At 41.2% G+C, this 12,151-nt stretch overlaps 1 protein-coding gene across 12 annotated transcripts in view; it reads right to left on the bottom strand.

Moving 5' to 3' along the window:
• Nucleotides 1-12,151, bottom strand: part of ZEB2 (zinc finger E-box binding homeobox 2) — a 184,064-nt gene that overhangs the window by 62,528 nt on the left and 109,385 nt on the right. For 4 of the 12 annotated variants that reach the window (XM_077320123.1, XM_077320130.1, XM_077320133.1 and 1 more), the window contains exon 1: nt 11,235-11,349. The exons of the other annotated variants lie outside the window; for them this stretch is intronic. In XM_077320123.1, the coding sequence (XP_077176238.1) occupies nt 11,235-11,343 (109 nt within the window). In that variant the 5' untranslated portion in view covers nt 11,344-11,349. Of the gene's footprint in view, nt 1-11,234; nt 11,350-12,151 lie in introns of those variants that run through there. 12 annotated transcript variants of the gene reach the window in all.

Here is a 12,151-nt window from a genome sequence, read left to right as displayed (position 1 = left end):
CTGAAAATGAAATAAAGTTTCCCACCCAGCCCTTGCTCGACAGTCCACACTCACTCACACACACACACTTCTAGGGAGGGGAACAGGCCACCCTCCCTTCTGTTTGAACGAGTTCTCTGTAACACAGCTTTTCCTCTCATTTAAATAAAGGCTTCCCAATCATTTACTATACTTCATTGAGCGGAATTGTGCTAAGCATTATTTAGACTAGGGATGCCAACCTCCAGGTGGAATCTGGGGGAGATCCTGGAAATACAGCTTATCTGCAGAGATCAGTTCCAGTGGAGAAAATGGGTACTTTATATCTCACTGAGGTTTAAATTCCCTTTTCTACAGAACTATTAAGGTGCTGGGGGCAGAGACCAGGCCTGCTTCACATCTGGTCACCTTTTATCCTCAACTCCATCTCATGTCCTATCCATTCGGCCAAATTGGTAACTTTTTTGCCTCAGCAAACTTTTGCACATGCAGTGAGGCGACCGACTTGGCACAATAAACAGAACAAAAGCACAAAGAAGTGGGAGCCCAAACAATTCCATTCCCCAATTCAGTAACAGGAGGGTAAGACGTACTGTTTGCTGGCTCAAAATAGACACTAATTTTACATCTGTCTCTGAGGCACAGCAAAAAACCAACTAAAAAGCAGTAATAAATGTCCAAAACCAGCACTGGTATCCAAAATTCTCACAGTAATCTTCTGAGGAATTAATTACAATCCTGTGTAACAGTTGCATTGGCAAAATGGGCTTGTAATTATACCCAGGTACTGTACGGTATTGCAGGGAAATTTGCCATGAAGCATTGTGCTTACAATGGTAAGTCAGTGAGAACAAGCTATGTACCTATGAAGATTATCTGACTTATCTGCCATTGTGTGCCATTTCGTCTGAATCATTTTAAAATTTCATATTCTGTAAAACAGGATGTGTAATGTGGGGTTCCCAATGCATATAAATCTGGTACTTAAATTTGTTTCCCAAGCTGTGGAACTAGTGAGAGACAGTAGTATGAGTTCCTTAAAAAAACACCACCACTATTTTTTTAAAGCAGCAGTGCTTTATCTATAAGAAGACCCTGGTACAGTAAACCTTTTCTATTCTCGGAAAGCATTCTTCACATAGCATCAGTGTATGAATTAATTTTTACAGGTGGCTAGCCATGTTGGTCCGAAGCAAAAGAACAAAGTATGAGTCCGATGGCATCTTTAACAAAGTTTAATCTGAGCATAAGCTTTTGTGTGCATGCTTATCAGTATCAGTCAGTAATAAACCATATAAAACCCAAACCGACTCCTCGCCCACTATCTGATTGGCCCTCATCCAGCAATGGCCTGCCCAGTTAGTTTAGACCCAATCAGAAGGTAGCCCTCAGCCAGGAAGGGCTTAATAAGGAATCAGCTGGTCACCTCCAACTTCCTGTCAGTTTCAGAAGTTTGATGGGCAGAAGAGGAGCAGCCTCAGAATGGGTACATCCTTGCACCCATTGTATTCCTGGGTACAACAGACTTTGCCTCTAGTATCCAGAATAAAACCTTGTTGGTCATAGGGAAGGACCAATTCAATTCTACTCAATTCAATACCTGAAGAAATGCTCTGCCCTCCACCCCTGACAGGAAAAGCCCACGATAACCTTTAAATTGGGGCTTATAACTAGGGTGTTGTGTTCTCAGCATACTGTCTTGAAACTGCTCTGTTCAATTTTTGCTAATTACTCTCCTCACATTAATAGGACTTGCTGTACCGCTATTCTTTTCATTTCTCAGCCAGTAAGCCAAAACTAGGGTTAAAATCAAACCAGTGTCCCCAGTCTATGACGTCACCTTTCACCTATCTCAGAAAAGTTTAACTTTCTTATTGATCTGTGGGGAATCTGAATAAACAGTTCTTCTGATTATAAATGATGGCATAGAGAACAAGTCTCTGTGGTTTGAACACACTTACTTATATCCTCTGGGGCAGGGGTAGTCAAACTGCGGCCCTCCAGATGTCCATGGACTACAATTCCCAGAAGCCCCTGCCAGCATTCGCTGGCAGGGGCTTCTGGGAATTGTAGTCCATGGACATCTGGAGGGCCTCAGTTTGACTACCCCTGCTCTGGGGTCTAATTCATGTTCTGACACACACTGCCAGGCTGGCCTAGGACAGTCAGGCTAAATGCTCGAATACTTCACAAACATGAGAATGCTGCAGAGTTTGAGCAATGTTTAAGTCATATGCTTTGTCACTCCGGAAAATGCTTCTCTCAGCATCTCTGCTGAACAAACGTGAAATTATCTTCAGCAAAGGGGCATCTCCTTGGAATTAATCAAGACATAAGAAATGCAATCAGCTGTGAGGTCCAGAATGAATGGTACATTTATACGGTTAGCATCTTTCCTGATATTTCATAATGGGCACTTTCGCACATGCTAAATGATGTAGTTTCAATCCACTTCAGCGACTGTTTGCAAGTGGATTTTGCACTTTCACACAGTGAAGGCATACTGGAAAATCCAGCTGCAAAAGCATATTGACAGGGCATTATCCAGCACGGGCAAAATGAGCTCTAGTTGCAAAGTGCATTGGAAGTGGATTGAATATCTGTTATTTAGTGTGTGTAGAAGCACCCACTGTCTATAACAGCCTTTCTCAACTTTTTTTTACCATTGAGAAACTCCTGAAACACTCTTCAAGCTCTGAGAAACCCCAGAAGTGGCATGATCATGCAGAATATTGTTGGGAAGCATAGCTGTGACCACAACAACCAGGGCCTCCTCCCCTTCCTACCCCTTCCAGGCCCATCACTGATCATTTTGGAAGGAGGGGATGGGTTGACATGGGGACATATCACATGATAAATGTTCAACAATTTTTTTAAAAAATGCATTAAAATTAATGAACTCCCACCCATTCATGAAACTCTTCCAGGGTCATCAAGAAACCCCTGGTTTAGAAAGCCTGGTCTATGGCCTTCCCCTAGCTTCTTGGGAAATCTGAGATCAGGTTATAGGTGAAGCTATAAACCTCTATGTGACATGAAGACCTTTACCTATAATCACAGAGAGGTTCTGCCAGTAAATGTAATTAATATTAACCTTGATAAACCAAATGCCTGGTTCAGGATAAGGCAGCTTCATGTATTCACATGGGAAGCAAAGGCAGATGTGTGGGCAGATGATTAAACTTCTACTTTAATATTACCTCTTTCTGAAGTTGCTGGGCTTTCTTTTGGAACTTGCTGCTAAACTATCTAGAGCACAGTGGAGTATTTGTGTGGATTTAATCTTTGAGAAGGAAAAGCCAAAGGCCAGTGGCCTAAACAGAAGAAGCATTGTTGGCCTTCTGTTACAATGCTCTTCCAGAAGTTACGTCCATTTTAATCATTTCTCTTTCACTAAACAGAGATATCGGCTAAAATCATAGAACAAGAAAAGCCACTTCCAAGCATGTGCAGAGTGCCATTCTCTCATTTAATGGTGACTGCAGCCCTGGGGGACAAATGTGAGCTTTCACATCAAGCATTGCCCTACCTTTCTTAACAGCAAATGGAGCTCACATTAAAAGGAAAATTAAAGCTTCCACGAGCCAAACCTCATACCTTAAATCTTATCCTATCGCTTTCACTACTGCTGGATGCTAAAGTAGACCCAGTAAGACAGACCTCATTAGAATTTCTTTCAAGGTGCTCTAAGACTGCCAGACTTATATGTAACCAGAATGAATTATTTTGCCTGTATTTTGTTAATAAATTCATAAAGGTTGTTGTTTATTAGAAGGTTTTGATTTGCAATGTGGAAAGAGTGCAATGCATAAAATGACAGTGTCCATGCATTAACCATATGTTTCTTTTAGAACACAGCTCTACACAGATACTAAAGAAAACACATATAAACAGATTGATTAATGCACCTCTGCCAGTGTAAGGAGACTTCAGATGTTACAAGCCCTACGAACCAGAAAAGCCCTACGAGTCCAGTAGCACCCTTAAGGCCAACAAATTTTTATTCAAGGCATGAGCTTTTGTGTACATGCACACTTCCTCAGATGCAATGCCATGTATCTGCATGCAGACGAAAGCTTATACCTTGAATAAAACTGTGTTGGACTTAAAGGTGCCACTGGACTCTAAATTTGTTCTGCTGCTTGCCACTGATGCCTAAGTCTTGATTCACATCTAGTCCATCTCACTCACCTCACACGGATCAGCGTGGAAATCAAATGCAATGCAAAATGCCCTGAGCAACTTGGAGGAAGGCAGCATTAAAATGTGAGGAACACACAGTGGTATTTTTTCCTGGCCACAAAAATTGCATTACTTCTTCGAATTAGTTGATTCAGCACTCTCCGGACTCCAAAGGATGGAAATACTAACTCCGTGGGACTAAGAATCAAGCAACGGGATTAGACTGGTGAAACTCGCCATAACATTACACAGCTAGAGCTGCAGTGCTTCAAACTGTGTTCTATGAAAGTGCTGGAATGAGTGAAATTCATCATGTTATATTGTTTAGAGAACATTCTTTAATAAGTGAAATTTCTTAGAGGAATTCTGGAAGCCTGGCTACTCCATTAAGTACAGTTTTCGCAACAGTGCCATTTAGAGTGGACTTACAGGGTTGCCAGAATCCAGGTCTTCACTGGAGAGCTCACACAATTATAACTGATCTCAAAGTGACCAAGATTAGTCCACCTGGAGAATATGCTTTGGAAAATGGACTCAGTGGCATTGCTCCCTGCTGAGGTCTCTCCCCTCCCCAAACCCTGCCCTCCGCACCCCAAATCTCCAGATATTTCTCAATCTGGGGCTGGCAACCATATGGCCTAAGCATGAACAGCTGGGGAATGTGGCAGTGAGCGCAATGCTTACTTTGATGTTACAAAACTTCTTAGCTTAGAATCAGCAAATCTAATAACTAAAAAAGTGCTAAAATATAAACTTCAAATATGTCAAGTATGGAGGATTTAGAGTTGCGAGCTCCGGGTTAGGGAAAACCTGGAGACTTTGGGGGTGGAACGTGATGAGGGTTGGGTTTGGGGAGGAGAGGGAATTCAACGGGGTATGATGCCATACAGCCCACTTTCTAAGCAACCATTTTCTCCAGGGGAAACGGATCTCTGTAGTATGGGGATGAGCTGTAATTCTGGGGGATCCTCAGGTCCCACCTGGTATCCCTAGAAGGATTCAATGTTCAGCAAAATGATGTCCACAAAAGTAGCAAACTGTTATGAGAACATAATGTATTTAAAACTGCCCATGTCTAGAAGCAAAGGCTCATCTACAGAGTGCACAAGTCCAAGTACAGAATGAACAAGAAAGAGGTCTATCAGTGCTTACTAGCCCAGCTGACTTCAGGGAACCTTCCTGTTCAGAGGCAGACTGATTCTCAGTGCCAGGAATAGGGCTGCCAGGTCCCTCTTGGCCAGTGGTGGGGAATGGGAAGTAGGGTTTCCAGATTCAGGTTGGGAAACTCCAGGAGATTTAGGAATGGTGCCTGCGGAGGACAGGAATCTCAGTGGGTACAGTCCATAAAGTCCACCCCCCATTTTCTCACAGGGAACTGATCTCTGTAGTCTGTAAATCAGCTGTAATTCTAGGGGATCCTCAGCCCTCACCTGAACGTTGGCATCCCTAGCCAGGAGGAATAATCAGGAGGAAGGCCTTGGCCGCTATGTCCTGTTGTTAAACCTCCAGGGCAACTGGTTACCCAATGAGTGAGACAGGATGTGGGACTAGATGGACCACTAGTCTCATTCAGCAAATCAATTCTTACATTCTTATATTCTTAAGAGAATTTTAAAGGGCATTATAGGCAGCAGCAAAAAGGCAGCAAGAAAGTCACACTCCAAGATGGAAACACTTCTGTCCACAGAAACATTCTGGTGCATCCAAGTCTTTGTTTTCACCATTTGAAGAAAACAAAAAATCTCCAATTAGTGGTATCTCCCCCTCCCCTCCCCTCCCCAAAGGAACTTCTCAAATCCTTTGGTCACATTTGGTACGAAAAGCCCCATGCTTCTACTTTATTTGAGATAGCATAAAATTAGGTAAACAATGTTCAAACAAATTTGTTTAGAGATATTATGTATACTTTAGCATGTTACAACTTTTCTTGTGATTTGTTACATTGAGCTATCATTGTAGTTTTGCCACAGGAAATCTTAATAGGCCTAACCATTCAGCAGTGCGGGACCCCTGGAACCATGGGGCCCATAGCATGTGCTACATGTGCTACTAGGATAAACCACCTCTGCTCCCTGCTATGCTGTACAGCAGCTAAAATCACTATTGAAATATTGAATCACAAACCTAACGGGCAACAGATGATTGCTTCAGCTTTGCATATTTAAAAGCACAGGAAATTATCAGTAAATATTAATATATATCAATTTAATACCAATACAAGTCCTTCATATTGCGCAGAAAAATTGCTGGATGCCTTACAGAATACTGTAAACATTATCTAGCCTATGGGAGAAGTTAGACTCTGGAGAATTTGGGAGAATGGGCATTTGGCAGAAGAAGTTTGGCTGCAGAACTGATCACCATAATCTGATTCATGAAAGCATCCTTGCTGCCCACTGTACACTTCTAAGGTTACTACAAGGTATAATTGGGACAGACGCAACAGCAGCAAAATATTTTGCAAAGTACAAATGCTCACCATTGGTTAAATTCCTGTACTGAGACACAGATGTGAATTAGGCACCAGAGAGAAATATTTGGGACTGCTTCGATACTAGGTTCACTTTCCTTTTGTGGTTATCATGGTAGCATTTAACAAAGGAGCCTTCGGAAAGAAATGCGTTTTTAAGTACACGCGGGCCCTGTAGAGGAAGCTACCCAGAAGACACAACCACATGTGGACACCCACACTGCAAATCCTGTTTTCAACATTTCATCCTCACACACTCAGGTGACTCTGTAAGCAACAATAGAAATGAAGCCTTTCCCATCTGCTAGTTTGATCCAGTCAACGGATTATCATAAAGAGAGAGCCCCGCCATGGAAAAAGTTGAAATGGCCCACATATAGGTAGCAATTCCTTATTTACATCATATTAATCCTAAGAAAATGGGCAGGTCTAGGAGGGAGAAGCTATGTAGGCACTGCTTGATTGATCTGATCCAGATGCTGTGATTTTACGTATTGATATGATCCAGATTCCATTTTCTAATACGTAAGGCAGTGTTTCTCAACCAGGGTTTCGGGAAACCCTGAGGTTTCTTCACGACCCTGGTAGCATTTCCCAAATGGGTGGGAGTTAATTAATTTTATTTTTTTAATTTGTTGAACATTTATCATGTGATATGACCCTATATGGTCATGTCAACCCACCCCCTCCTCCCAGAATGGTCAATGATGAGCCTGAAGGGGGCAGGAAGGGGAGGGGCCCTGGGTGGGTATGGACACAGCTATGCTTCCCAACTATATTCTGCATGATCATTAAACTTTCTAGGGTTTCTCAAAGCTTGAAGAATGTTTCAGGTGTTTCTCAATGATAAGAAAAGTTGAGAAAGGCTGATGTAAGGAGAAGCTAGAATTACATATATTTTTGTAGAAGTATTCCCAGATAGAAAATCAGGTGCAAGTACAGATGGAACGGAGGGGGAGGGGAATTAAAATATTTGCTTTTAAAGCCTGGAAGCTTTTGAATGCAATTGTCATGCGTGAATAAGACTTTTCACATCCTTAAGTTAAGGAACAAGGAATGATACCAAAGAGAAAGTACTAGCCTTGTTGCATTGCTTAAGGCGATGGAAAATGGATACATCCTTCTTTGTAAAGCAAGGGTGATGCCCATTTAATTATATGGGGAAAGCAGCCTCTGGGAGAATGTGGACTTTTACTATTCCCACCCAGGTAACTCTGATAGAAACTTCCTTTGGTCTGCCCTTTAGGAGAGTTATTGTTCCTTTTAAGAATGAACAGCCCTAGTGCTTGCTGAAGTTAAGGGCTAACATCGCTGCAGGTGAACTTGGCTGCTTCTCATCACTCAGACACTGAGCCCTTTTCCCTGACAAGGTGTGGATTTATGAGATGAGAGCAAAATAATTCTCTCTTAGGTGCTGACTATGATGTGGTTCAGTAATTCCTGGGCTGCTTTGCTAACCCGAGAGCAGCAAGAAAGCTTACAAAGGAACTTACCAGTGAAAGGGGGGGGGGGGAGAAGCACAGATCGACTCCAAATGCTCATCTGCCCTAGGTATTATTATAAAAGAATATAAGACCTCTATCCACTCACATTTGTGTAGATAAATGGCAGAAAGAATGAAATACAGACTATCACTTGACAAGTGGCATCTTTTATGGGTTGTATAACAGTGTCAGAAACATTCACTACCATACTTAAAGAGGAGTTAAAGTTGCCTCTTTCATTTCCTATCGTTTCCGGGCTAATACCCGCTTGGGGTGGATGGTTTCAGTTTCAACCGGAGGAACTGGATAGGGAGAAGGGATACGTCTAAAAACCCCTTCCTATGTGTTATGTCCCCAATCCAAATCCCTGTACATTATTATTATTGTTGTTGTTGTTGGATTTATTTCCCGCCACTCCCCGTAGGCTCGTGGCGGGTAACAGTAGTCTTCATCCCATTAAAATACCCATTAAAAGACTTTTAAAAAAATCCCAACATGGCAGAAAAACACTCTTGTTCCCACATCTGCAAAGGTCCATTAAAATATGTTGGGAAGACCTAGTCATGGATCACTAAGCTTCACATAATCCAGAGAGAAGAGAGAGAGTTTTAACGAAAAACTATTTTTATTTGAAGTACAACACATTAGTTCAACAGAACTCTGTGAATTCTGAATACATGAACCTTGACAGACAGATTAGCCTGATCTCCAGAGCTATTATGACCTATTATGTAAATCCATATTTACCGAGAGTGTTCAAACTGTAGAATATTGTGTCTGGATATTATAATAGATTCTTTGAAGTGGTTGTGATCTATCACATAACATACTTGCTGTGCAAAAGGTTTGGGGATTTTATTATTTTTTAAAATGCAGTTGGGCCCCTTTTAACACTGTGGATAGAAGCTATCAAAATAACAAACTCTTTGAGCAATCTGAGTCACTGATACCTATTGGAAGTTGTGAATATTTTATACTGCCATCATGGAGCTTGTTGTCAACATTTAACTGAGTAGCCCTAAGGAAGCTGCTTTCTGGTTCAGCACCACAGAAGGGTTGTAGATTTGAAACATGAAATAGAAATGTCATGCACCATAGACATGGCCTTGCTTCGAAAATACTGAGCTGTCAATACTTAGGGCCATGTCAGCCATGCTGTTACCACATCTCCAGGCTGTAGTTCTTTATGTAAGTGAAAGTGACTTCTGTATCCATCACACATAGAGGAGCATGTCTATGAAAAGTGTCGATGGACATATTGCTAGTACTGGGCACTTTATCACTGATATATTACAGTATTTGGATGCGAATAGCTACGAAGCATTGAGGGATGCCTTGGAGATGTTACAAAGGCATACCTGCCATGGCTGTTCAGATATTTGCCCTGGAATAACTGGTAAGGTGTATGAGAGGTTTCACAGCTTCCTTTTACAACCAGGCCTTGATTAACATCTGTTACAGAGAGGACCTTATGGCTCACTGTGAAAAAATACTCTCTCAGCCCATCAGGAACCTTGATCCTTATCATGAAGCCATTCGTATTTTTAAAAGGTGCAAGAGAGGGCCTTGACACAGAGCAGATAAATACTGCTGTCTCCTTGCATACCTGGCTCTTTTTGTTGTTGCGGTTTTCCCAATATGGGTTTCTAAGGAATTCTTTATAGGAACATCATGATTCCCATGGCTTTGGTAACAGCAGAAACAAAAATAAGTTTTAAAATATTCTGTAGTCTTTCCTAAGGTTAAAAACCAAATTAAATCAACACATTTGACACCATTCCTGTCAGTGAAATTTCTTGAGTATACAAGTACCACAATATTCCCAGCTGCTTGATAACGTCTGAAGAGCTACCCTGCATACATGATTTACCACAGCTCTGCCATGAGGTAAATGGGACATGCAAAAGCCACCACCGTTTATTCAGACATAGTTATTGAAAAGTGCTTAAAAAACAAACAAACCATGGTGGGCATTGACTATTACTCTTGCAGTCAACTGTAATAATATTTATTACCTTAGCTAACTTTTTTTTAAGTGAGAGATTCTGTCTGTGCGTAAAGAACAGGAAACATCTACATATCTCTCTTTGCTCGAGCTCGTTTGAAATTTCTCAACTTACACTTCAGAGACCTTCACAGTTCACCCGTGCTTGCCTCATCTCTAGCACTCTTGCCAAATAATGCCTTGATAACCTGTACTTAAGTCAATAAATGTCTATGATGACCAGAAGGGGGGGAAAGGTAGAAAAAATGCCTTCATAAAATTAGCCTGCAGTAAAGGAATGTTGAATAATAATGCTGCAAACAATGGCTCTGCCTGTACAATTTGATGTATTTTATAAATCTATTTGCCAACAATCCTGTAAAAATTTGTTAAATATGTCAAACATGTCTATGCCATACAGGCCTGAGGAAGAAAATCACTTAGGAAGATCCCTTAATTATTGGGATACATGACAATTCAAAAAATATATTTCAAATCAACCAGCAAGATAAAACATTAAAAGCTTAGACAGAGATGCACATTTATTATCATGCCTGAAGGATATTCAAGAAGAATGTGAAAATTACTGTAATTTGTTTAGGATCTCAAAGAATTAAATAATAAGCTACTGAGCCATCAGAATTGTTTTGGTGTGGTTATATGACAAGAGGGAAGGCCTTGTCTAGCTTTAAAGTTGTACAGTAAAATAAGACCTTGGAAATAAAACTTTGAATAAACAACATGAAAAAAGGGGGAAAGTGTCCTTGCATAAACAGACATTATGTCTATCACCTTCTACAGAAAGGATACTCAAACTTTAAGCATATATAACTAGGTGTACATTTAAGGAACATTTGAGTGTTTTCTAAAGACTCAGCCATTTCGCACGCACGCACGCACGCACACGCACACACACACATTTCCAAAATCTGTAACAACTATACAAATTTGTTGTTTAGTCATTCAACAGCTGCTAGCATTTTATCCTCTTCCACCCCAAAGATTAATAGCTCTATTTATGAGTCATATTTCATAAATGCATGCAACTCCCAGTTTAGTTTTTACACATCTTAAATTTCAGGTCAGCAGTAGAACCAAGCTTCTTGGAAGATTTAACTCTTACTTTGCACCCTACCTTTTTCAGGCGTAACCCTCTCTTGTATCTTAATAAGGAAATATTTACTGGCACTGAAACGGCGGCGATGCCTCCATTGAAAAGGATTCAGGCATTCCATTCTTTCCATAGCAGAAAGTCTTCTTTTCCAGTCCTCTTTGCCTGACTAGTGATATTCCTTTCTTGATTTCTACAGCCCACAGATGTCAAAGGGAGACCCTCTGTTGGAGAAATGAGCTATTCAGGTAATTTGCTGCTCCATTGCCCATCCACAGAACTAATGGGAAGGATCAGCTCTTCTGTAGGATAACTGTGGATCACCTGAAGGGCTTGAAAGGGGTGGGGGAAGAGAAAGCATTAAGGTGGAAATGAGGCCTTGTAAGTTTTCTCCAGGAAGCGCAGCTTTTGTGAAAAAGTTGTTTGGGATGCTGTGTTAGGGTTGCCAGGTCCCCCTGATCACCAGCTGGGCAGGGGGAGGGGAGAGGATGGCCAGTTGGAGGCTTGGAAACTCCTGGAAATTTGGGGATGAAGCCTGGGGAGGAAAGGGAACTCAGTGGGAGACAAAGCATCTATTTTCTCCAGGGGAACTGATCTTTGTAGTCTGAAGATAAGGTGCAATTCCAGGGGATCTGGCATCTCTGTGCTCTCTCTGTGTGTGTATTGTGAAAGTTACAGGCAGTTTCAACAGCATTTTGATCTCGCAACCTGAGCCCTTAGGTTTTCAAAATTTTACCACAGACTTGTATAAAATAAATATTCTAGAATCACACTTCCAAACGTTTGAATTTCTTTGTTACTGCCAGATTCATCCATAAGTACACACAGCCACACTCATGGGCTTTTCCCATGCTCAAAAAAGTTTTATCCTTCTCTTCAGAATTCTCTTTTGTTTGAAATCCTACCTTTTGAGAAAGGTGGGCAGTTTAAAAAACACACAC

This window comes from Paroedura picta, chromosome 2, assembly GCF_049243985.1.
Source record: "Paroedura picta isolate Pp20150507F chromosome 2, Ppicta_v3.0, whole genome shotgun sequence".
NCBI lineage: Eukaryota > Metazoa > Chordata > Lepidosauria > Squamata > Gekkonidae > Paroedura > Paroedura picta.
The sequence above is the reverse complement of the archived record's forward strand: the minus strand, read 5'-3'. Positions and strand labels throughout refer to the sequence as shown.